This window comes from Drosophila obscura, unplaced genomic scaffold, assembly GCF_018151105.1.
Source record: "Drosophila obscura isolate BZ-5 IFL unplaced genomic scaffold, ASM1815110v1 contig_150, whole genome shotgun sequence".
In the NCBI taxonomy this organism is placed as follows: Eukaryota; Metazoa; Arthropoda; class Insecta; order Diptera; family Drosophilidae; genus Drosophila; species Drosophila obscura.
The window spans coordinates 10,570,602-10,597,912 of NW_024542736.1; the positions used below are offsets into that span (position 1 = coordinate 10,570,602).

General features: G+C 46.1%; 1 protein-coding gene across 7 annotated transcripts in view; it reads right to left on the reverse strand.

The window, feature by feature from the left end:
- Window positions 1–27,311, reverse strand: part of LOC111077337 (polypyrimidine tract-binding protein 1) — a 159,876-nt gene that overhangs the window by 45,054 nt on the left and 87,511 nt on the right. For 3 of the 7 annotated variants that reach the window (XR_005967489.1, XM_041591655.1, XM_041591654.1), the window contains exon 5: window positions 14,141–14,200. The exons of the other annotated variants lie outside the window; for them this stretch is intronic. Coding sequence is in view for 2 of the 3 variants with exons in the window: in XM_041591655.1 (XP_041447589.1) it covers window positions 14,141–14,200 (60 nt within the window). In the remaining variant the exon portion in view is untranslated. The remainder of the gene's footprint in view (window positions 1–14,140; window positions 14,201–27,311) is intronic. 7 annotated transcript variants of the gene reach the window in all.

The window sequence follows — 27,311 nt, forward strand, 5'->3', positions numbered from 1 at the left end:
TGCCGCCCCTGCTCCTTCTTCTATTCGGGTGGCGGGGGGTGCCCGTGTCTGACACGCCGTCACTCCACCTTGGTTCGTGCCCCCCTCTGGCTGTGCGGCAGAGGTGGCTTCGGCCCGTCCCTTAGCCATTTTCCAGTCGCTTTGCTTTCCCCCCACCACTCCAAAAAAAAAGGAAAATGTTTTAATGCCCCGCCATTTTTTATAGCGCTACACTTGAATGCGCTTAAATATTTTATGTAATTTTTCGCAATTTATTTAGCGCATTATTTGCGTTGGGTCCCAGTCCCTGGCCCAGCGGCAGCACTCACTCTGTGGCCCTTTTGGGCAGGGCATTTATATCAATTCATGGCCCAAAACATTTTTCCGTTGACAAATTTGACGCCATGAAAGCCGCTGGGCTGGCTCGCTGGCTCGCTGACTGGTGGAGGATTTTGTTCCAGGGGATTTTCTCTGGGATATCCCTAAAATCGCATCGCATCGCATCAATTTCAAACACTTTTTTTTTTGTGGGTTTTTGTTGATTCTAATTTCTGGCGCAAAGCTCAATTAATATTCGCATGGGGGATAATTCGATTTTGGTTGTTAAATTTGTGCCCCAGCTTTGTGCATATCGATGGGATATGGGCTTAAAGATATTTAATTCGATTAGGACGACGGGTTAGGCAGGGGAGGGGTGCAGATGGAGAGGCTGTAGTATAGGACAAGGGCGCAATCCCATAACGAAGTTAGTTATGTCTCTGAATCTCGGCACTCTACTCTCTCTCTCTCTCTCTGTCTCTGTCTCTCGGCCACAATCGGGGGATTTAATCAAATTGCAAAACAATTTGAATAACTTTAATGGACCTGCCACACACACACACACACACACATGTACGTATGTTGTGGGCCATAAATCCATGGCATGCCATGGAGTACCTCCTGGTAGGTACTCGTCCTGCTGCTCCATTCATCGTGGTGCGCGTCATGTTTGGTAAGTAATTGATTTATATATAAAAACATGTTGCATGCCACAACGATTGCAGCTTGTTGCTGGCTCTCGAATTTAGTGCTGTTGTTGCTGTTGTTTTTTGGTTCGTCGTCGTGTTTGCTTCTAAATTTATACACGTCCCGCCCCGTACTCTGCCAGAGCTCTGGCACGGGCACGGGCACGGCCACCACTTCTTTTTGCCATTCAACATTCATCGCAGCGAGGCAGCGAGGGAAACGCAAACTCGCATGTTTACATATCGATTACTGCGCCTGCTGCAACATACCACCCCCACCCCACCCCCTCTCTCTCTTCCGCTCTGTGTATTTGTGTGGCAATAAAAACAGCATTCGGGGGCGTTGCAGCTGGGAATGGCGAAACATGTTGCATTTTATGCCATGTTCAAACACACACGCAGAACATATTTTTTATTTTAAGGATGGCACGGCACTCTTTTCTCTTTTTTTTTTTGTAGTATGGGGAGTTCAAGGGTATGGCTGTAGCATGTGTGGGAATGCAGCAGAAAGGCAGGCAATATTTTAAAATATATTTCCCTATTAGCGAGGTATCCTCCAGTCTTTTTTACGCTTTTTCTTTCGATTTTTAAGCCATTTCGTGCACACTTTTGGGTGCTGCTCGCTTCAAGCGCACTTTAAAAATGACTAATTAAAAAATAAACACAAAAGAGAGAAGACAGAGCGAAGGCAGAGAGAGAGAGAGAGAGAGAGCGCAGCAATAGCTAAACGATTTGTCTACGACAGCAAATAAAAGGCTTTAACAACCGCTGTCGCTGTCGCTGTCTCCGCCTGTTCCCTCAGAACGGATGACCAGAACACGATGGTTCCGCGTCCCTCCTTGTCCCGGTCGTGACGCGGGCTCGTTACATTTTCGCTTTTACGACAGCCCCGCACAACCCTCCCACAAAAACCGAAGGACGGCGACGCGCCATAAACCTAGGCATAGAAATGGTAAATGAATGGGAATGGGAATGGACACGGACACTGCCCGCAGTGCCCCCCCAGAAAGGAAAAGCATAAAAAATTATCTACATTTAATGACGAGCCTTAAAAATTAGCAAGAAATGCTCAAATTAAACATAAAAACTTCAGCAGAGCAACAGAGACAGACGCTGCCACAAAGTAGCAACAGAGAGAGAGAGAGAGAGAGAGACACAGAGACAGAGACAGAGAGAGAAAAAGAGAGAGAGGGAGCCATGGCTTTTCTTTGGTATGTGCGTCTGGCGGAAACATCAAAATGACATCCATTAACACACCTATTAATCACACAAAAAATATAGAAAGCCGAGCCAAACCGAGCGTAAACGACAGCTCCTCTACCCCCCTGTCCGCAAATGCCTGTCCAAAGTCTAGTCCCAGAGCGGTCATAAACGATGAGACGGCGCTAAAAAGTAGGCAATATTAAAGATGGGGAGGCGGCTGGCGGCTCGGCCAGGTGACAACCGAAACAAAACATGGCAGAAAAAAAAACCCGTAATAGAAAATAGCAGAACCAACAACAACAACAAACAGCCACAACACGAAACAACCAACTAAAAAGCAACAGCAGCAGCAACAACAACACGAAAAAAGTATAGAATAAAAATGTCAAAAAAATGTGACAGCCAACGCGTCGACAGGACCACCACCAACAACAGCACGAACCGGACCGGACCGGGACGGGACTGAGGCCAGTGCCAACAGGCAACAGCCAAAGTTGTTCTTGTGCTTTTGGGGTCGGGTCACCGTCACCGTCGCCAGCGCCAGCGTCGTCATAAAAACCCGCAAAGTGGGTGGTGATGGCCAATTAAGTTAACGACGGACGGTGCTGAGCAGAGCGCCCGCTAACTTTGCGGTCGAGACCCCCTCCACACACCTCATCCCACCATAGACGGGCTAATGTGAGGTCCCCGATCCACCCTGAGTCCCCTGGCCTGGCCTATTGTAATCTAAAACGTTCATTGAGCATTTTTTGGAGAGCCCAGGTGACACGAGGCCGGCGGGTGGCTAGGGGCACGGCTCGGCTTCCTTCCTGACCGACAACCAGCCATCCGTCCGGTTCTGATGGCGCTCTGAATGGTGGTTTTTGGTGGAGCTCCTTCGGGTTCGGTTCAGTTCGTTTCGTTTCGGGTTTGGTGCCGGGTGCCGGGTGGCGGGGTCTGGTGGGGTGTGACTCTTCTATGGGTCGTGTGCGCTTGACTGGCAGATCAAGAGACAGGTGACTGAACCAATTAACAAAAAGCCAGCTCTCTCCCTCCCTCTCTCTCTCCCTCCCTCTCTCTCTCTCACTACTGCTCTTTCGCTGTTGGCGAGACAAAACCAAAAACTTTGCCGCTCCATCGAAAAAAGACACCAAAAAAAAAAGAAGAAAAAGAAAAAAAGTAAAGTGAAAATTGCTGCAGGTGACGGTGGAAATTAGCCCACTTTTTTTTAGCCAGAGGTGCAGACTGGAAGTGGGGCATTTGCTGCGTGGCAGCTGTGGCCGCCTAAAACATAGACACCAACCGGGGCGTATACGTAATATATACAATGTAAATAGACGCCAGAGCCAAATGTCTCGCAAGTTGCAAATTAATTTCTCACAGGAATACGGCCCCACAGTCCACAGGACACAGTCCTGCTGGGCAGATGGGAGGGGGTGGGGGCGGAGCTGGCAGTTCGGGCACTTTGTAGCGAGCGCTCGTAATCGCCATCATCATCATCATCATCTTCATGATGCTAAGGCTCACTCTGCTACTCTTCGTCAGCGTCAGAGTCATCATCTTCTCCTGCTGCTGCTCCTCCTGCTGCTGCTGCTGCTCCTCCTGCTTCTGCTTCTCTTCCTGGCTCCTGCTCCTTGTCGTGGTTGTCGCAGCATATTCCATTAGCAATTATGAATATGGAATGGCTGACGGCAGACCGTGACTAGAGTCCTCTTTCTGTGCCTCTGGGAAGGTAGTTCCCGTCCTCTCCACTAATCCGCTCTCCCTCTCCCTGTCTCTCCTTTCTCTCTCTCTCTCTGACTAGGACTACGACTACGACTACTTAAGCCGTCGAAACGATGCCGTTAAGTGGTGTATTCCCATTGATGCGACTGCTTTCGGCTGCCGCTTCTGTTTCGGGCCACATTTGGGCCTTGCTTGAGATGTGTTCCCCGCTAAGTTCTTGTTGCGACAAATGTGTGGCAGCAACAAAGCTGCACTTGGCCTAAGAGGTTTTTTTTTGGTAAGCGCGAAATCACCCAAAAAAGGCGAGAAAGACAGAGAGAGAGAGAGACCATGTGCGGCACGGCTTAAAACGTGAGTTTTTGTGGCGGTCATAACTGTAAACAGCAAATGGAGAAGCAGGAGAATATCTCTAACCATTTGGCTACCCCCAGCACGCCTTGAACTTATCAATACGCTGAGCGGACGAGGACGGGGGGCAAGTGCTTTCTTTGACACACTCTCGTGCTGCCCCCCAAACACAAACAGAGACAGAGACACAGACAGTCGCATCGTTATGGAAAACAAGCGGAAAATGGGTTTTCTAGCAAATTATCTGCCAGTGGCATAGTCGCAAGAGCCAAAGACCAGGCCAGACCAGGCAAGGCAAGGCAAGGCGAGCTGAGCAACAGCATCCAGCAGCACTAAACAGTTTCAATTTCAGTTTTTGCCACACAGTATGAGGCAGGAGCAGCCGCAACGAGCTCGGTGCTACACATATGACAAATATGCATAGACATTGTCTATTGCCACACGCTTGCGGGTCTGCCTTTGTCCTCTCTCACTCTCTCTGTCGGACTGCCTGTTCCCTCCGTTTGTCTCTATGCCTGGCAGGATGGATGGATGGAATGAGTGAATGGTTGGACGCTTCTTTTTGGCCAGTGCCTGTGCCTCTGTGTGTGCCTCTGCCTGTGCCGACAGTCGACCGTCGACTGTGTGGGGACAGTGCCAAATTATGGTGCTTGTGGCTGCCACAGACTACCGTTGTGGAACGCGGATTTTCCGTTATGACAGGACGGGGGGCAGCAGGGTTCCCTGCTTAACCAGAAATGTCTCGGTGTCGTGTAATTCTGGCAGCGGCCGCTCTGTCCGACTGTCTATGTGTGTGTGTGTGTCGGTATGGATGTGTGTGTGTTATTTGATACGGTAATCATGTGACAAATATGCTACAGCCTCTGTGCAAGTCCTCCTCCATCCTTGCTGCTGCTGCTGCACTGCCGCTTTGATTATGCGCATTAATGAGCCACAGAAAGGCAGACAGAGCAAGAGAGAAGAGAGAGTGAGAGAGAGAGAGCTGCAGCAGAGGAGAGCCATTTGCATTTGCTCTTCATTAGCCTGGATGAAACACTTTGATTGTGTTTGTCCTGCCGCTCCTCATCATCATCATGATCCTGTGTGTGTGTGTGTGTCCTGTGATGGAAAGCTGCTTTTGGGGAAAGGCTTTCAATTTGTGTGGGGGAGGGTGGAGGGAAATGCATTTAACAAGAAATCCGCTTTAAAGGTGCCTCGCCAGCATAAGTCCCATAATTAGCGTTATTTGTGTGCTGCCCCATCAGTGCCTCCTGCTGCGCTCCCCACCCCTCTACCCTTTGCTGTGGCTTCTGTCTGTCATATGCATTTATAAATACAGCTAGTCATATGTACATATGTAGGCCTCCCCAGAGGAGCAACAAAAGTCAGCAGAGAATACTGTCCAGAATATTGTGTTGCCTGCTGCCCCCGCCCCCTCTGATGAGCGACAACAGGGCGCATAATGGTCGACAGAAACAAAAACGGAAATGACCAAGCCAAAAAAAAAAAAAAAGAGAGAACCAAACTGCAAGCCAGACAGACAGACACACAGACAGACAGACGTGTAGCAGACAGTGGCCATAAAAACGTACGCGGGGAGAGCTCTGAAATTGTGAACGCAATTCGCTGTAATGACCGCAGCACACGCACACATAAAGGGAAAGGTGGGGTGGGAGTGGGAGTGGGTGAAAGGGGATGGGCGGTACTGCCATTTGTAACTGCATTTATATTGAAGCGACCGCATCTGTTGCGGTTATGTTGTATGCAAAAATGAATTTTCGCGCACAGATAAACATACAGAAAACTGTTGATGATGGGACCACCAAACCATCGGACCACCGAACGGGACTCCCGACAACCTGGCAGCAGCAGCAGGAGCAGCAGGATGAGGATCCTCCAGCCACAGAGAACGATGTGTGGAGTTTTTTCTTCTTTTTTTTTTGCCCCATTTCCGCTTTTGAGCTCGTGCTGCGTGCTTCCGGTTTATTAATGTTTTTAAGCCGCGCGCCCCTCAAAAAAAAACTCAACCAAAAACAAAATAAAGAGAGTAAAAATCTGTGCTCTTTTTTTTTTTTGTTGGCTTTTAAAATATTGAAAAGGAAATGGGGGGAAGCCTTGCCTTTCGTCACATATCACATTTCATTTTGCTAGAAAAACAGAACGTCCTTTCGCACTGTTTAATATTTATAATGGGCATTAAAAATACGAGGTAATGCAGGAACAGAAGCAGAACAGCAGCAGAACAGCAGCAGAAGCAGCAGCAGCAGATCTGCCATTGATGCTGATGGCTGTTGACGTGGCTAATAAAAGGCTGAAAGACGGTTCATGAATAAATGCCAGTGCCTGATTTCGATGATGAAATTTATGAAAAATTAAATTGATATTAAATCGAGAGCGATAATCGCTTAACGAATGGAGAGAGTGTAAAAACTTTCATCACTTCGCTTGATGCTCCCCCGGGGGAGAGAGCGGAGAGCTGGGTCGATGCGATTGAGTGAACCGGAAGTGTTGCTGCTCCCGGACACTAACGAGTGCGACTCGACAATAACTTTTGTCGGACGCTGCATGAAGGGAGCAGTGAAGGGAGGGGAGGGGGTGGGGGACAAGGATATACGGAAAAAGTGACGGATGACACAAGCGAAGTATCTGGCGTGGCGCATAAAAGAATCAGTTGGAAAAAAAAAAACAAAATATTGTTCAGAGGAAAAGGTGGCAGCAGCAGCAGCAAGACTGAAGAAATGATTCATTGATAGATGGGTCGACCGTCGAGATGACAGTCATGGCTTGTCCACACCTCATCCCCGCCACCATTTTCCACGCCCTTACATATTTTCACTTCACTTTTATCGGAAAAGCTTACAAATATTTGTTAGAAATCAACAAATCAAGGCACCAAAAGGGCGGCACATGGGGGAGGTAGGGTAAAACTTTTGGCCATGTGCAAAGTGAAGTGGAAATTTATGCATAAATCAAAGTTAAAAGTGTTAACCAGTGGAAAGAGAATCCAACTGCCAGGGCTAGAGAGAGCGAGCGAAAAAAAGGGGTCGAAAATTGAATTTTACAATTTATCCAGTGCCTGGGATTTTCACATTTTCACAGTTTTTTTCTTCGTTTATTCGTTTTTGTTTTTTTTTATTTTTCCCTTTGCATTTATTCGTATTTACTTGTTTGGCTTTTGCCTTTGGGGCACATTTTTGGCTGTTTGTTGGTTTTCAAATTTGCGGTAAATCGGAAACGCGCCGTAAGTTAAATGAACCCACAGCCAGACCCGGAGACCCGGAGACCCAGAGCCGGAGATACCCTGAACCACAGACCCCGAAAACAGAAAAACAGAACCCAGAAGCAGGCGTCCGTTCCGCCGTGGCATTGTAGAAGAGACCGACCTCGCCATTTCCTAGTTGTCTTTCCGTTTCTTTGCACTTATTTACATGACGCTCCCGCCCTGCGTCTCAACCCCATGTACCCCTTGTACCCCTGTTGTTATTGTTCTTGATTTTCATTTTTTTATTTATGTTTTTCCTTTGCTTTTGCAATTTGTTTTCATAGGATTCCTGTGGCTCCCGGCGCCCGGCGCCCAGCCACCGGTTCTTAATCATTGACCGAAACCAAAAAGAAGCTTTGATTTTGTTGTTTTTTTTTGTTGGGGGCTAGACAAATTTGCTTAATTGCGTATAATTTGTGGCCAGAAAGGTCGGAAAACCCCACTACACAGAAGGTTGCACACAAAAAAATAGACCAAAAAAATAACCATGGAAATGAATATAAAGAATAAATAAACCCTGAAACCCCAAACCCCGTTCACTCTTCGTTTGAGAGAGGGTAAGGGGGAGGGGGGAGTCAGAGGGAAATCCTTGAAAAGCAATTGAGGTGCAGCTTAAATAAAATCACATTTGAACGCACACACGCATTGCCAGCAATGAATTATATCAGTGGATGGGATTAGAGCCAGGCAACCAACCACCTGGCGGTCCTTTCGCATTCATAAAAGTAAAGGGCTTCCTTCATTCCTTCCACTGGTTAAAAATTATGAAAAAAAGAAAATCTGCTCGGAATTGAATTTGAGCGACAACACAGAGGAGGTGCGCCCGAAACCAAACCAAACCAAGCCAAGCCAGAGGCCAAAAGGCTCTGAAAATTGCGGATAAATTTATTGAAAATGATTGTGAAAGCGACGCAGACAGACAGACAGACAGACAGACGCAGCAGTGTAGAGTAGAGTAGAGCAGAGCAGAGCAGAGCAAACATTGTGCTCCTCAAACCCATTCTATTCATAGTTGGGGCTGTTTGTATATCATCTCTCATTCTGCTGCTGCTGCTGTTGCTGCTGCTGCTCCTGGGCGATGCATGCATGCATTTTCGATGGAAATGGTTGGCAAAATATATTGATGATTTGTCAAAATGTGTATTGAAAAGGTAAAAGCTATTGAATTGCCAGTGCAGCAGCAGCAGCAGGAGCAGCAGCTGGAGCTGGATCTGAAGCTACACTTTGCATGTCAGCTCATGAATAAACCGAATGTGAAATCCTCCTCACAGCCCTCAGCCCGAAAGCGAACACGAAGCAGTGCCTGTCGAGGCCCGAGGCGAATCCTAACCCACCTCAATCCTGCCTGCTGCTGCTGCTGATGCTGCTAGAAGCAACAATGGGTACACGAAAAACGTATTAGTAGCCCGAGCAGCAATTGTTGCATGCGAGAGCAGAGTAGAGAATATTTTCTAGGGCGCACAGAAAATTATGCTACATATTTTTCTGGTTAGTTTTAAATTTTGTGCAATTGTTGGATTAAATTTTTGCCATATTAAGCGAAAACAACACCGCAGCGGCAGCAGCAGCCAAAGTAGCAGCAGAAATGGTAGTCGTCCCCTTTGCTGTTGCAGTTGCAGCAGGGGAAAAAACACTGAACAGTAAGTAGAAGGCGAATAAAAAAAATATAAAATAAAAACGCAGCAGCAGCAGCAGTGGAAATTAATCTAAAAAGTTTTTAATGCGCTTTTAAATGATGAAGCTGGGGGTAGGTCGCCGCCTGCCATGTTTTTCCAAACAGCAGCAGTAGCAGCAGCATCACCTCCTCCAATGGCCATTCATAACTGAAGTTGGTGGCAGTGGGGTAAGCGGCGGGGGGGGCCCTGTAGAAACTATCATTGCCGTTGTCGTTCCGCTGTGCGGGAAATTACAAGACCCGGGGACCCCTAGCAGACGTGGCAGTGGCATCCAGCCAAGCTGCATTCCAATCTCACTCTCTGCTCTCCCTCTCCCTCTCCCTCTCGTTTCCGCCAAATGAGATTGTGTGGCAACCTGTTGCGAGCAAGCGAACGAAGGAGAGTTGAGAAGGGTCCCTGCAACGCGCTGCTTGCTTTAATTTTTGCAAATTTAAACGGAGCAAGAGGCGGAGGGAGAGCTGCGGCGCATCCAGGTGGGTGCCTGATAAAAGGCAGCAGGCGGCAGCCCAGGAAGCACACAATTAAGTTTTAAGTTGGTGAAATTAAATGAAAACAGTGGGAATATTGAAATTGATGCAAACTTGATTCAAACTCATCCCGCCACGGCACGGATGGCACGGAGGAGGCGTCTCCTCCTAGAGAGTCGGCAAACAAAAGGATCGCTTGATTAAAGTTTTCCCCGCCTCCCCGCTGTCTGTCAGGACTTCTATTATACTGGCTGTCAGTGAGGGTTTTTCAGTGGAGCGGATTGCTATTTACCTTTGAATTTTCATGGCATAAATCTAGGCGAACGAACAGTCAGTTACAGCAATTCATTAGCATCCTTCAGGAGATCCAGGCTCCAGGGTCGGTGGCACCGGCATTAGCAGCAGCGACAACAGCAACAACAGCATTTTGTTGGCCAACAAAACTTTTTGTGGGCACAATTTTTGGGGGTCGAGCCACATCCATTGAAATGTTTGAGAGCAACTTTCTGGTTTTCCCCTGCTAATTGTGTAACTTGTCAGGGAGTCAGTCAGCAGCCGCCACATCCTTTTGACGCCTAGAAAAGTGCCTCCTTTTCGGATGGGGGGGGGAGTGGGTGCGAGTGGTTGTCTTGACACCTAGCAAAAGGTCGAGCAGCAACTTGTGTGTGGCAGATATTTAATTAGTTCGGCTGCTCGGATGGATCTCTTTGGTATAATGACAGGCAGGCGTTAGAATCCTTGGCAATTGTTCAGTGTTCTTAGAAGGCTTAGGCAACAGATTTGTCGACTGCTGCTGCTCACGGCAGCTGTCCCGATGATAATTTCAAGCACTTAGCAAAAATAGCAACTATTAAATATGCATAAACGGTGGCGGGCTCACAGCTCAGGGCAGGTCGCGGGCCATTAAATTGCCAACAAGCCCGCACACTCCCGCACACATGTGGCTGTGTGTGTGTGTGTGTATATATACACATGTCTGACACTTTAAACAAAGCTTTGCATACATTTTGGGGGGGAAGGCCACGGCAGACGGGCAGACAGGCATACGAGGGGCTGCAGCGTCAGCTAGAAAACAAAAGCCACCGGAAATTCCTTTGGGCAAGAGAGCGAGAGGAAGAGAGAGCCTTAAGCTGCACAGCCAGTGTGAGCGCGTGCTTGCCACAATGTCACATAAATTTGCATATGTATATGAAGGAAGGGTCTATCTATGCTTTCTCTCTCTCTCTCTGTGTGTCTCTGTGTCTCTGTGTCTCTGTTGCTCTGTCCTTTGCCTCTTTGCTTGTGTGGCTAAGTAAACGCGTTCGTGTAACAAAAAGCTTTTAAAATATGCCGACGCGACACCTACAGTAAATTGTATCTGCTTGCAGCTTAAATATTTACACACACACAGGCACACACACCCACAAGGCATAGAGGCATGCACACACACATAGATACTAAAGATGTGGCCACATTAAAAAGCCAACGGCATATGATAATAAAATCTTTATTTAATTGTAAAAATTGTAGGAAAAAGCCGGGCTGCTTAGGCTGCTTCCTCTCCCCTTACCACCTCTCTGCCTCTCGTAAACGTATGCGTAATAAAAATGGAAGTTAATTTTAATTAAAATGCATGAAAAGTGCGTGCAAATAAACAACAAAAGCTGCTGAATCATAAAGTATCTATACGGTGTGTGGCACGTGTGTGGCGGCGGCACACATTTTAATTTAAATTGTTTAACCCTTTGGCTGTGCTGGCTGTATTATGTGTCCTTGCTGGCCCCCAACCGATGGGTGTCAAAATTATAGGCCATAATTGTCAATATTTGCGCCTCTCTTTATGGCTTTGACAAAACAGCCGCAAGAGGCGTGTGTGTGCAACGCCAAGAGTCAAGTCACACCGCTGCTGCTACTGCTGCTGTTGCTGCTGCTGCTGATGGCCATGCATAAAATCTAATAATTACGGCAGCCAGGACTCAATCCTTGCCCCCGTTGCCACAGCTAATCAACTTTTGCTCGCTCCTCCATTGCGGGCAAAAAACTCTCCTTCTGCTGTTGCTTCTTTTTGTTTTTTTTTTTTATATATCGCATGTTGCATGTTGTTCCCTTTGTCTCTTGCTTTGTTGTTGTTGTTATCTAAAAAATTTATGACAGATGCTCCTGCTGCTGCTGCTGCTGCTGGTGGCTGTGGCTACGTCAGAGCTTAATGCGTGAGAGCAGCTGCCATGGCACGCGTTTCTGCCACCAAAAAAAAAAAGAAACAAAAACCAAAGGGATTGTTAAAGAGCGCTGGGCTGGGGGGGGTGGCAATGGACAAAATCCTTTTAAAAAACAATTTATGTGGCATGCTGCTACCTTTTTCGTCAGGGTGTTTAACAAAGTGCTAATTTAAAAAGTTCCCCAGCCAGCCAGCAGCAACATCGGCAACAACAATGCTTGGATGGTGGGTGGGTGGTTGTGGGGCAGGTACAACAAAGTAGGAAAATAGCAAAAATTGCTAATTAAAAATTTATATGAAGTTGGCAGTAATAGCATTTTTAATTATAGCCAACTCATGCGCGGACAGAGCAGCGGCAACCAACAGCAGCAGCAGCAGCAACATCAGGAGCGGAAGTGTGGCATAAACACATTTTTGAGGTCATGCGGCAGGCCCTTTTGTTGTTTGGCCTGCAACTTCGATTTAGGCTGAGGATTTGCAAAAGGTGTTTGTGGGTTCGGGGCCACAAACGAAAAGCCAAAAGCAAAAGCCAAAGGTCTCTGGGCAGTTTGTTAATTAAATTTTTAATCTTACATCGGCATAGAAAATTTTTCCTAAAGGAATGCGTTTTAGAACGAGGCCTAAAATTCAAGAAAATAATCGCATATTGTGTGCGTGTGTGTGTGTGTGTGTGTGTGCGTGTGTGTTGCTGCAGTTGACGTCTTGCAGTTTGTGGATTTGATCAAAGGCCAAAAGCGAAGCGAGTCCTCTGCAGACCTGCCTGCAGAAACCACTTAATGAAATGTTCATTGCTGAAATATTCATAATGCTGCAGCAAAACAAATGCCAGACACACCCGGGCCGCATGCCACATGCCACAGAAAGGACCAAAGAAAAAGAAACCTTAGAAACCAAATCAAAAATACTTCGAATTGTATGGCACAAATATTTCCGCATATAAATAACAATTAATTTATTGTTTGATTTTCCATTTTGTTTTTTTTCTATTTGGGGCTTTTGTTTTTGGTTCGTGGAAAATTCCTATTCAGATATTTAAAGGCTTTCCAAGCCTTAAAGCTGGACTTCTTGCCTTGCAGATCTTTCTCTCTCAAGTTCAATTGAAAACTTTTGTCAAATTAATTAATTAAACTACACTACACAGCAGCAGCAGCGGCGGAGCGTAGCGGTGCTCTCTGTGGCAGTGGCAGAGTGGCATTAATAATTGAAAGGCGTCCGGTTGGAGTCGTCACACACAGGACATGGCTACAGAAAGTTGTGTGCCACCGACCAGGCCATGCCAGACCAAACCAACAAACAAACAAACTGAAACGGCGCGGCCAAAGTATTGCAAAAGTTGTAAAGTTCAACGTGCAACTTTGTAGGCCGAAGGATGTTGCCACCACTGACTGTGCCGCCCCTCCCCACCCACCCAAACATATACACAACATTCAACGTCTGAGACGGGGGGCGACATGGGGTGGTCTTTGGTTGTATCGTAAAAGTTCGTGCCGCCGCCTCTTTAAGATGTGTCTTTAAAAGCGTTTAGTGTTTCTGGCTCTTCCATTTCAATTTTCGGCTGCGGGTGCGCGGTGCTGGGTGGCGGGTTGCGGGGTCCACATAAAAATCAACGCCACAGCATAATTAGTGCTGGGTTGTTTGCCCCACCATTTAAGGTGGTGGCTGCTCCGCTCCGGTCCGCTTCGGCCCACACCCAACTCCCCACCCAATTGGTTTACTCCAGCAAATAGTTGAAAAGTTGTGAACTTTTCCGTTTGGCTATCATTTTCGCATTTGAGTGGAGTTTTTCGGGTTATGAATGGGGGCGCGCGCGCGCGCGGTCTGCTGTCCGCCTCCGCCAAATCAACTGATAGAGAGGTGGTAAAACTTTGAGACCCTCGCCCCCCACAACCTCGTCCATGGATGATAAGCGCATTTACATGTTTATCAGCGGCAGTGTCCTCCTGTAGGCAGCAGCACTTCAAGTCATTAGGCGAGTAACTAACCTTTTGTTTATGGCTGCCTGAATTTCTATAATAACAATTATGAAAATTAGCCGGCGCAGAAGAAGCAACCAGACCCAGACCCAGGCCCATACCCCAGACCCAGACTCGGACCCATTGTTTTCGCGGCTAATTAAGTTTTTGTGCCAAATAGGCAGAAAAGACGAAACCGAGGACAAGGCACTGCAGAAATATGCTATGGAAATTAAATTAGTGTAGCATACTTAAGGGCGCGCCGTGTCTGCACAGGACACAACAACATCCCCTGTGTGTGTGTGTGTGTGTTGGTGTGTGTGTGTGGAGTGGTATTGAAGTGGAATTTGTGTGCTGCTTTCTACTTACTAATTGAAGCGGCATTTGGCCATCATCAACAACATGATCATCATCTTGCGGATAACTCACCTGTAAATAAATCGAAAAACGAAAAGAGACAATTTGATTAGCATGCAACATGGATTTTGGAATTTCATTGGTTTGCTTATTGGAATTTGGTTTTGTTCTCTCAATCTTTTGAGCAATCAAATCTAATTAAGCAATGCCCTAATCACTTTCTGTGGTCGTCAGCCACATAGGCAGAGGTAGAGGCAGGTGACAGAGTGGGGCAGTGTGCAGAGGGCAGGCAAGATGTCTCAAGAGAGACAGAGAGAGAGAAACACATAGGTTTGTATATATGTTTATTGTATCGTATATTGATGGACAAAACCGCATTAAATGCCATTAATTATGGAACTTAATTAGCAAAAGCGATAAAAAGCAAAGTGCTTGCGATTTGTATATGAAAACTCTCTCTCTCTCTTTTTGTCTGTGTGTGTATTTGTTTGTATTTGTGTAATGGTCAAATAAATCCCTTTTAATTAAGAGATAAACAGAAGCAATTAAATTATTAATTATTACCTCACACACACACACACACACTGGCAGACAGCGTATTTGCATAGAAATATTGCCTACTTTATGACGTAAATATTTAAACAAAGAGTAGAGTGGCATAAAAAACGTGGCAGGGGCTGCGGAAAAACATTCACTAATCCATATGCATATGGAAATCAATAAAAACACGTAAGCTGCTAATTGTTGCCAAATAAAAACACAATCATTAAATATTTATCAGCGGGTGAAAGAGAGAGACCGAGAGGGGGCAGGGCAGCTGGCTGCTGGGCAGCAGTTCGGTCAAGCGTTAACTTTATAAATAAATTATTTCCTCAGTTCATAAATGGATATGGAGGCAGGTCCATAGGCATGAGGAGGCATAGGCTCGGACATTCTCTCGCTAATTTATCGATCATCATCCGTCAAGGCTTTTAGCGCCCTGCCAAATATGTTGCCACACAACTAATTGATTCCCTCGTCCTGTCCGGTCTGTCTGTCCTGCTGTCTCCCTGCCGTTTGTCTGTTTGCCGTTTGTCTGTTTGTCTCTCCCCCCCCCCCCCTCCCCTCTGTCTGTCATCAATTTCTGTTTGGCCGTGGGGCCGCTTGGAAAATCACTGCTGTGACAATTGCATTTATACAAATTTTTGGCAAATACAATTTTTGCCACTGGTCAACCGCAAGCAATGACATTACGCATACGCCGCGTGTTTACGCCATGGGATCAGATCAGCATATGTGAGTGTGTGCATGTGTGTGTGTGTGTATGTGTGTGGAAATATGCATAGATGGGCATAGATGTTTGATTCCTAATGAGACTGAAAACATTTTATGATTTTTGGAACAGAGATAGATGTCTGATGTTTTGCCCACTCTGATGAATGGCCCACAGCCAGCCACTAGCCCACTCGAAATGTCATTAAAAGGTTTGGCATCCTTACAGCCGGTGACACTGTTGCTGCTGCTGCTGCTGCTGCTGTTGTTGGCTACCCCATTGTTTTGTCTCTGTTTCGACCTCTGACCCCCTTGTGCATAATGAAAGTAACATTGCGGCAGCCATTTTGTGGTTTGACAAATGTTGTGTCAAATTCGGCAACACAGCCGCAACACACAGAGCGGAAATGTGGTAGAGTGAGAGAGGGTTTGGGGGGGATGGGGGATTGGGGAGCAGCAAACCACTGGACAACTTTGTCAAATGCTAATGGACTCTCTCCAGTGGCCCCACCACACAAAGCGAAAAATTAGCCATGGTCTTTGCAGAGGTGCAACGGACACGAACATCCCACACCCACCCAACCCACTGCTGGCTGATGGCCCCTGTTTGACTTGACGACAGGGCGGACATTGGGTGAGGAGAGAGAGAGCCTCTGCCTCTGACCAAAGTAACCGCTGCTGTCGACAGCAACAATATCATCAGCGTCAACAGCAGGCGCCACAGCAGCAGGCAGCAGCAGCTGCTGGAGTAGCCACTGGAGGAGTTGCAGCAACAGCAGCAGCAACAGCCGCATTCTGGATGAGCAGCAGCTCCTCTTGGGTATGTTGCAACATGAGCAACATTAAAAAACATTAAACCAGAAATCACTTTGCAGCCAACCACCTCGTTTGTTGCAGGTAGCCAGAGAGCGAGTGGACGTGCTGCATGCCGCACTGCCGTTGCATGCGCGTTGGCTTGTGTTAGTGTTGAGGTTTGCCCCGACCCCGGCCCCGGCCCCAGTCCCGGTCGCAGGTCGCAGCTCCTGCCCCCTGTCCAGGCCGTGCAACATCTGAATCCACAAAATGCGGCTTAGGCACAGACTGGACTGAATGATGATGATGTTGTTGTTCGGTCGGTCGGTCGGTCGTTCGGTCGGACTTTCGGTCTGCTTGCCTCCGGATGATGGCCACGTTGCCTGCTGGTTGTCCTGGCAATGATTTGTTGGCATTTTCGCGGCTAACAGACTGAAAGGACACCCACTAGGCGAGGCACCGGCAAGGCAACATCATCGTATTACCAAAAGCTAGATCTAGACCCTGACCAGAGCCCCGACCCGCACCAAGCATCACCGCCCCGCCCCACCCCTCGCACTCTGTGATGATGCTGTGTAAATGTAATCCTGATGTTTGGCCAGGACCCAGGACCCAGCCACTTGCCAGTCACACACTCCATTTATTCTTCACTCCTCCTCGACTGAGAGGGGACTGGAAGGCTGGGCAAACAAATGTTTCACGCAAGGCTCAGGCACGGGCCCAGGCCCTCAAAATGCACTCACTGCCGCCGCAGCCGCAACCAGAGCCAGAGCTAGAGCCCCGAGAGGAGTCCCTTCCATGCAGTTTTTAGGCTAATGCTTTTGTTGTCGGCCTTGTTTTTCGGGTAGAGGTGCGGAGAGGGTAGGCACTTTAGAGGGCCAGAGCCAGGAGGCAATGGGGGTGGGGGGAGCAAGTTTTGCGGGTCTCAACTCATTTGCATATTTGAGCAGCGGCGGCGGCTTCTGCTCCTCTGGCTGCTGCTCCTTCTCTAATGCAAAAGTTTTTGTTTTATAGACACTGAAAATTTGTCTAAAAGTTTTGCAGCACCCCACACCCCTTCCCCTACAAGCACCCTGCCCAAAAATTAGTAAATATTTGAAGGCTTATTAGAAGAATCCTTCGTCTGGGAGGGGGTGGGGCCTTAAATGGCCACACCACACAAATCAGCTCTGCTCGAAGCAGTCAAATTGTTGTCTTAGGTCAGAGGGAAGGGCACAAAAACCACAAAAATTATTGCAAAATATTTGTACGAAAAATTATGCAATTTTGTCGAGCAGCTTCCGCTTTGAATTGGAGTCTCCGAATCAGAGAAGAAGTCAACTCTCAAAGTCTGTGGCCAATAAATTTGCATAAATTAAAATTGATTTGTTGTTTGCACCCAACCCCCCACCAGCAACCCCTCCAAAGACCAGTGTGGCATAAGGGGCACTATGAATATTGTTTAAGGAGCAAATAAACACAAAAATGCATAGTCAAACAATGCAAACACACAACACACAGCACGAGGAGGGGAGTGGCAAAACCGGACAAAGCACACACATAATATGCCAAAAATGTTTTCCCTCTCACAAAAGCCAAAAGCAAATTATTTAAATCAACATTCGCTGTGTGTTTGTGTGTGTGTGTGTCTTGCATGCCCGAATAAAATGTAGCAAATACATACGGAGTGTATGTATGCATATATAAATACAATGTCTGCCCGCATACGGGGCAAAAATGTCGAGCGGAATGGAGGATTTTGTGTGTGGGGCATCCATCATGGCATTCATCTCGAAGCTGCAACAGCAGCAGCGGCAGCAGCGGCAGCAACGGCAGCAGGAACTTTTGCTCGCATATGTAAATTTCTGATTTGTGCCGAAAAATGCATAAATAACTGTTAATATTTAATATTGTTAACTTGTAAATTTTAAATGAAATATACGAAAGGACAGTGCTGAAGCCAGAGAGCCATAGCCAAAGCCATCGCTCTTCTGTGGCTTTGGCTCTGGCTTTGGATATGATTGTCGCCTGTTCCGTTTCGTTCCTTCCAGAGGAAAGCCATTCTGCAAATGAATTATGCAGTTTTTAACAAAAATTCCGCAACAGCAGCAGCAGCAGCAGGATTTACATGGCTGACTGCCCCATGGTCAGGACATGCTGACCCTTTTGTGTGTGGTGTTGTGCAGGCCAAAAGTTAAATTGTTTTTTGTCTCTATTTTATTATGCTCGTCATAAATTTTCCATGTAGCATGCTTGCATATGATTTCTCTGCTGCTCTCCACTGCTTCTACTATTTCTCCTTTTTTTTTTTTGATGATGAACTTGTTAAATTTGGCAACGACATTTGTCAGCAGCGGCAGCGGCAGCAGCAGGAGCAGGAAGGATCTGCCGAGGGATCAGCATAATCGGAATAGAAGCAAACGTTGCTGCTGATGTTACCCCGGACTTCATTTCATATGCAAATCTGTTGGAATTTTTGTACAAAAATTTCCCTACTACCCCACCGTTTGATGTTCGAGTAATTAAAAATGTTTTACAGCGCAAATGCGAGTCCCTGCATCCAGTCCTAAGTCCTTAAGTGCATTTCAATTAAAATGTGTTACTGCCACTGCTGCTGTTGCACATCTGCCACTGCATAAATCATTCTTTCACATTGCAGAAAAAACCGAACAGGAAAAACCATATACAAATAGCAGAATGAAAGCGAGAAAAGCCGTTCAATTTAAAACGTGTTGCACCCAACAGCAGCAGCAGCAGCAGCGGCAGCAGCACAAAACTAACCGAAAATCCGCTGACAAAAAACAAAAAATAAAGCAGCGCAAAAAATTGTTTTTGGCCAGAGGCCGCGGGGAGGGTCTCTCTATTTATTTCTATTTGGCTCTGTACACCGGTGCCCGCCCCCCTCGTTGTGCTTTAGCTAGAATTTAAAACTTATAAGCACGCCATGGCCCCCACTTTGCCCCGTGCTACTCCATGTCTGACCCCACTATCAATCTGTATGCAATTCCCAACCACCAAACACCACGCTCAATGCTCAATGCTGAGACGCACGCATGCCCCATGCCCACTGCCCCCTTGCCACCCTTCCAGAGGCTGCCTTCTCGCTCTGCTTTCGGCTGGTTCTGGCCAAAAGCCATAAAGTTTTTATTTATTTGCATTTGCTCACGTGTGCATGTTTAATTAAATTTGAAGCGCCTGAGAAGCCGCCATCGAGGCTCGGCTGGGAATTATTTTTTGGTCATTTTTGTGTTGTACATGCGAGTGGCGCAGCCAGAACCACCCACCACCGAAAAAGTTATGTCTAACGGCAAATGGAAGAGGCTCTCTGCAGGTTCTGCTACCCGGCTCCTGGGTTCTGCTTCCTGCTTCCATTCCTGGCATATGGATGCAGTTTTCGTAACGAAAATTGAGTTGGACATGACCAAATTGCGGTTAGGCAGGTGCAAGCGCGGGTGCGGTAGCAGCGGGGCATGCAGCACAATTTCTAGTTTTCTGTTTTCTATTTTCGGTTTTTTGATTCATTCTGTTTTCCTGTGGCCTGCCTGGTTGCCTGCTGCCCTCTCTTGGCTTGGGCGTTCTGCATGCAAATTGGAGCGTGACTTGTATTTCGACAGGCCACCTTTTGATGCGCGATAGATCGCTCTAGCTGCTGCTTCCTGGATACCTTTGGACTGCCTTTGCCCCTTCTAACTCTCCTTTTTTTCTGGATCTTTAGGGGGGATCTATCTGTGCGCTAGATCTGTGCTTTCTCTTTGTGCTTATTCCGAGCTTTAAGTCGCTGTTTTCTTTTGATGTGCCGCCACAGATCTCTGCTTGGGATCCCATCTTTAAATATATGTATATGTCTGTGTCCTTTTGTTCTTCTCCTGTGGTAGAGCTTTAGCTTTTGCTTCAGCTGTTTGTGTTGACAAATGACAAACAGACGACAGACGACACTGACGAGACGAGACATAGAAAGGGCACAAAGGGGCACACAAGAGGCAGCTAAAATGCGTTAATTAAATTGTCTCTAACTGCTTGAATGACTTAGACGCAAGCCCCCTGGCCCTACCCTTCCTTACGCAGCCGACATAACCATGTGTATATACTTTTAGGTGTAACTGTGACATCTTGTTTTTAGCTGTGGAGCTCATAAAATTTGCAACATTTGTTTCTAGGCGGGTTGGGAATGGAGAGATTTTTGTGTGTAGAATTTATGCGCCTCATTAGTTGCCTCAGAGAGAGAAGAGGCAGGACACAAACACACACCAAGACACACACACACACATCATCATCATTAGTCAGCAGAGTTGTGTGCGCCTAAAAATATGCCACGGCATTTGGCATTCGCACAAAGGCCACCGCGACAGTCGCTCGCCGTGCGCTCCAGTCAAATTAAATGGTTTCACCGATGTTTGACATATTTCAACACTTTAACAAACGACGAGACACACACTCACCCACCCACACAGACACACACACAGGTGCGCTCCTTCTGCTATAAACAGAGGCAAAGATTTTTCATATTTGAAGCCGCATATATCATTCAGAGTGGGGCAGCAGGAGGCTGCTGCTGCCGCTGCCGCTGCAACCGCCAGTTGTTGAAAGGGTTGAAGTGCGCTCCTGCCCCAAATGGTGGGTTGCTGGCAAGAAAAGTAAAAGTGCGCCAAGGTGTGTGTGGTGTGAAGGGGGAGAGAGGATGACTCTTCTTCTGGCTTTCGCATTGATTTTGTGTGTGTTTTTCCTCATTTTTTTTGTTGTATCCCGGCCCGGCTTTTCCGTCGACTATTTGTTGTGCCTCTCCCGCCACCCATTCATTTCATTTCACATCTCTTGGTGCTGCGTTTTTATTTTATTTTTATTATGACTGTGTGTGGGTGTCCCTCTCTCTCTCTCGCTCTCTCTCTCTCTCTGGCTGGCTGGCTGTCTGTGTGTCTGTGTGCCTGCTTTTGGCCCTGTTTCTTGGGGCCTGCTCTGCGTTTGCCTACTTTTTATGTGTTTTTATTTATTTGCGCCGCTTTGCAATTTCAAAAAGTGTTCGCCAGGGCCCTCCCCCACACCTTCCTGCGCCAACGAGAGCAAAGGCTTAGCTGAGCAGGAGCAGGAGTATCCTTTCCCGTGCCAGCATCTCCGGGTTGAATGCCTCCTCCTGCCTGCCTTGGACTATTTTCTTTCGTGCCGTGAGAGTCGTTGGAGGCTTGCGTGCTCGTCCGCCTTATATTGCAAAAGCGAGCATAATAAATATTTGACGCTTCATAAATCTTTAAAGAGTTGCCAAAAGGAGCAAAAAGGAGGATTTTGGCTCATCTCGGGCTGCTGAGCTGCTGGGCTGTTGCCTGACCTGGTCCTTCCTTCCTTGGCCCCCAACAACCGAGTCTCGGGTGCTTAATGGATTTGCTACTTTTCGCCGGCTTCACGTTTATGCTAATGATTTGGCTGTTGCTGCCGTTTCCGCTTCTGTTGCAGCAGCAATTGGAAGCGGCTGCTCTGCAAATTTGACAACAAACAGAGCCACAGAGAGAGAGAGAGAGCGACAGAGAGCCCGAGCATAGGAGAGACAGAGAAGGGGAGCTGTAAATTTGAGAAAAGGTTGGAGTCGTTTCCACTTGGGAAACCCTTGCAAATTGCACGGCCCCAACCAGCAGGCAGCAGCTGGAAGGTTTCTTTTTTTTTTGCCTATGAAAAATCTTTGCCACAATTTTCACTTGCACTTGGTGTCAGGGAGTGGGGTTGGGTTGGGTATGCTGCCGCCATTTTTGATTTCCCCAATGTATTTGTATTAACATTTTTGGCAGCACTACGCAGCCCGTCCAACCGTTGATCGTTCTACTCGTACAACCTTCTCGATAAAGCCACAGAGTTCAGGCAACGACCACAGACAACGGTCAGTCGATGGTGGTGCCCCTTCCCGTGAGCACATTATGCGGGTTACGCCTGAGGCACACTCACACACACACACACACATAAATGAACTCTAACGGGTATATCGGGTTAGCAGTTCCTCTGGGGCATTTGTTGTATTTTCTTGCTTCATTTTGAGGCGATATTATGTAATTAAGGATCCATGCAAATTCTCAAAGCCTCAGACATAGCAACAGCAACAACAGCAGCAGCATAGCCATTCAAATGCGGGCTTCGGCTACCCCACGTTGCAGAGTCCTTGGCGGTGACGTCGACCCAGTTCATTTAAATTTGGCATAGTGCCAGGGCAGTCAGGCAGTCAGGCAGTCAGGCAGGCAGTCAGGTCAGGTCTTTCCACAGCAAAAGCCAGTCGTCGGGACAAGCAATGAGCATTAAAGTTATGCCTCGCACTCGCCCCATGCTCCATGCCGCCATGCCACCATTCTCCTCTGACTCGCATGTGCCTCGTGTCTGGGGCGTGTGTCCGTTCAGGCGTTGCTTGTAGCTTTGTTTGTTGTTAAGTGTGTTAACAGGGTTTATGCTGCACACACAGATACACATCAGCAGCAGCAGCAGCAGCAACAGCAGTAGCAGGCTGTCTGCCTCCGCTTTTGCCTCCTTCTTCTTCTCTCTCTCTATCTGTTGTGTGTGTGTGTCTTATTAGCGTTCACTTGCCACTCAGGCAGCATATGCTTCACGTGGCGCTTTAAAGTGGCTATGGAACACATGTCTGTCTGTGTGTGGGTGTGTGGCTTTAAGATGGCCGCACAATTGCTTGTAGCATACTTTAGTGCGCGTTCTGTCGCCGCTGCCTCTGCCTGACAACTTCCGACAGCCTGTCCATCCACCAGGGCAGGCATCCATCCCTTAGCCAAGCCATTCCCCCGGAGCCAGCCACCCCCAAAGGTGCAGCTATTATTATTTTTGTGAAATAAAAACCGCAATTACCTGAGAGTAAAATATATATGTATGTGTGTATGTGTATGTCGTCGTCGGACGGACGAAGCAAATAAACCAGAGTGTGTGTCGTCGTGCCACAGCACTATGGTCCCAACAACCACTTTTGTTGGCCAAAATTAATAACTCGAAAACGAAACAAGATTTTTCAAATTAGTTTCTTGTATCGTATATATATAATCAATAGGAAGAAGTACAAAAATGGGTGTGGCACCGCCTTTTTTTGATATATATTAAAAAATAGTTAATGATAGGGAATAGGAAGTAATTATAACAGTTTTATTAAGAAATTAGTTTAACTAATTTTTATTAAAATTATAAAGGCGTGGCACGTATAAAAACAACACAAATTTTAATTTGAAAACAAAAAATTTTTGTAATTGTTGCCACCTAGAGAAAAACCCTTGTGTCAGGGTGGAAAACGCGTTTTCCAGGGTGCTCGTTGGGTCAGAAAGTTTGCGGTTTTCTTACTGGGTTCTGTACAGTCTTGCGAATCAATTAAGCCTTCTTGGGCATTCAACTTATTGTTTTAGCACAAAAAAGAACGCCAAACAACTCTGTATTGTTGATTTTGAGGTTATATTCTACTAATGAAAATTTTAAGTTTGTGGTCAAATGTGGTATTTCTTACTATAAACATTTCAACAAGAATTTATTAATCTACATCACACAATAGATTTCAAGGTGGGACTAGGTGGGACTCACTAAATATACGTTTTCAAAAATCAGTTTTCAATCAAAATTGGCTAAAAAAAGGACTCATTTTAACCTAAAAGTACTAAGACATCACAACTACGAGATACAGTTAACAATACAAAACACGTAGTAAAAACCAACAATTAAGATTCAATCAAAAAATTTGATCGGTTAATCGTATTTTTCAATTTATGAGAGATTTAAAATGTAATTAAATTGCCACTTTTTCACTGCGCGTGCTGTTCAGCAAGAACAGCTGGGTTGCACAGCTGATTTTGCGAATGTGGCGCCATCTATGGAAATTTCTGGTACGCAACTTATAAGCTCACTCTTTTTCTAATACAGAGTGATCAAAACCACGGTTATTTTTTAACTTTTGAAAAATGGGTTTTGGCCAACAAAAGTGGTCATTGGGACCATAGTGCACAGTATCCGAGTATACGAGCATTTCTGTGTGACATAAAGCAAACAATATGGCGACACGCAACACTAAACATGCGACAGGGCGGCAGGCGGCTTGCGGCAGTCAGCAGGCGGCAAAGTGGGGCACAGACTTTTGCCGCTGCTTTCTTAGCGTGTTGCCAGCAACAATGTTGCCACATCAGCAGCCAAAAGTAGCAAAAAATGTCAACGAGCCAGAAACTGCCCCGCACGAGCGCCTCAACATTAGTTTTATTTGTTACCCAGTAATTGTGGGGCTAACATGGGTATATTGCAATGGAGGAATGAAGCACTGTATGCAAGAGATACAAACGAGGTGGAGCTAGAGCTGAGAGCTTTAAATTGTATAAATTGAAATTATATTTAAATTAAATACAAACATTATAAAAATAAAAAAATACAAAAATATATAAATAAATAAGAGAAATAATCAAAATATAAAACACTTTAAAATAAAAATAATATATAATTAAGAAATTTATTTAATCTATGTAAATATGAGAATATATAATTTATATATAAAATATATTAACTGCTGCTTTAAGTTCTCTTTTCATGATCATCTCTCATTTACTCTCATTGAAAGATACTTCCCCAGTAGAGGGTACCTTTTAGTCGTTATATTAACCGCTCCCTTTAAGTTTTAGTTGCAAACATAAGTCTCGCGCTCCCTCTAATAGCAGGAGCAGCAGCGGGAGGGAATGGTGTTAAATTAAATTATACCAAAGCGTCAATGTGTGAGCGGAGTGCTCGAAATCAGAACAGGGTATGGCAGAACAGCTCCACAGAAACGAGAGCAGGGCATGGCAAAGCACCTTCAGGAGCTTTGTCCGTGAATTAGTTAGAGGTGTGAGGGGAATGCCAGGACTCCCGCTCTCCCTCCATCCCTGGGCTTTTCCCAGTTGCATTGTTCTCCAACTGTTTTTCTGCTACTCTTTCTCGTTAAGCACCAAAATTGAGTAACTGCACGTGAATGAAAATGAAAACAAAGCCAAGAGGGCTGCAACATTGCGATGGGCAGGCAGCAGCAACAAGCAACAAGGGCGTGTGGGGGACACAAGGGATTGGGGGGCGTTGCACCGAGACACTGGCGAACTTTCACGCTAAAAACTTTTGCATTTTCTTAACTAGTTTTTGTTATTGTTTTCCCTTACTGCGCTCAGCACAAAATGCGGAAAATGAAATTGCCCCCGCGAGCACCAACTCTCTTGCTCTCACTCTCTCTCCCTCTGACTGTCTGTCTGAGACTGTGCCCGCGTGCAGCCAAAAAACAAAAACAAAAAAAAACATGGGTGCAAGGAAGCATGGGGCATGGGGCAGGGCGCAGGCAGGCACACAGCCAAACAATAATTGAAATAAACACTTAAAAACTTTGACTGCAGCACTTTCTCTTCATTTCTTTGGGTTTGTTTTGTTTTCTTTTCGGTTTGGGTTTGGGTTTGGGTTTTGGTCTTTGCCATTTTTCCTATCCTTTTGTTTTGGGTTCGGGTGCGGGGTTCTCCCCCTCGAAATAGTTTTCCCTTTGGTTTATAAACGTGCCGCGTGCAGCAGTTAAATATTATAGAGCATGCCCCTTCTCCACTGCTAACACAAAAGCCATCCCCCATGCTACCCTGGAAACAAAGCGTATAAATGTGTTGCATACTTTTGTGCGCTGTGACACAATCTAATTACGAGCATATCTGCCACAGAAAGTGGCAGGACAGCCCACTGCTGTATTGTGATTTAGAGACAATTACGCAAAATATAATTAAGTCATTGAAGCGTTTAAGCAAAAGTCAAGCAGCAGCAGCAGCAGCAGCAGAGAAAGGGCCACAGGCAAGGACAAAAATCCTGGCCACAGTTCTGGCCACAAATGAAGTTTGTTTTGTGCGAATCAACATGTCCTCGGGGCCAGTGAGACAGTCAGCATTATGCCCTTTGTTTTGTAGAGGGTAATGCGAATTTTGTCAGTGGTTTGTCATGCATGAGGGGGGAGAGTCTGTTGTTTATAGGGAAATTAGTTATGTCGTTTGGCTCTTTGAACACCTGGCTAAAGTCTGCAATTTATTTATTTTATTTATTATTTTTATTTAGTTTTAAATCAAAGTAAATTCCCTTTGGAATACCATTTTTTCATTGATATATTCAATCAGTGCATACTTTTGGAATTTATCTACACATGACCTTCTTTATGTCGATCCAATCTCAACGATCTGCAAAGGGTATTCGAAGAATCGACTCTGAGAACTAGTCATTGCCGCTGGCTGTGGCAGTGTCAGAGCGACACAACATTTATTGTATTTCGCTTTTCTCACACATTATGGCTTCATGGAGAACTAAACAGCAGAGCCGAAACAGGGCATACATATTCCTAAATCTAGCCCAAAAGACTTTATCAATGTCAGATTGACAAATGGCATCTGTTTGGGCTCACACAAAAACACACATGGAATGGTTTATGCTGCTTAATTATTGCATATAATTATGTGAGTCCTGAATCCTCTGAAAACCATAAATCGAAATGCAGTTACCCTTGCCCACTTCTTTAGCCCACAAGACCACTCTTAGCCCATTGTTAGCCCTAACAAATTGCTCTCCAATTGGTCATGGCCCATTTAGTTTCGGCCTCATTGGCTGGCTGTGCTCCTTCCCTTTCGTCCCTTTCTTCCCTTGCATTCCTTTTTAGACCCTTGTTTCCCTGTCGCTTTATAAGCTGACCGAAAATAGGTTTTTCATTTATCCAAATTGTTGGCTCTAGCTATTACTTGTGCCACAAAAAGCTTCACTAATTAATTTGATATTTTTTTTCTCCTCTCCTTCTTTTCTTAGGCTGCTGCTAAATAGCAAAAATTAATGCCAAGGCAACACATTGCGTCCCACGGTGTTTTCCGCGGTTTGGTTTCGTGGCTTTACGTTTCTGCTGCGGTTTCTGTGAGGCGTATAAGGACTGGGGGAGAGGAGAGGCGTATCACCGATAAGAAGGCGCTCAAATGGCTCATAACATTTTGTGCCTCTTTTCGCTTTCCTTTCTTTTGTTCTAGGTAAATTTTTTTATGGACATTCCATGGCACGAAACAAACAACAGAAAAAAAAAAAACAGAGAGAAGCGAAAAAATTAATATCAATTTTCGAGCTTTGTCTATGCTAACAACCCTCGTTGTTGTTGGTTGTTGCCTGTTGGTTGCTGCTTCTGCTGCTGTTGACG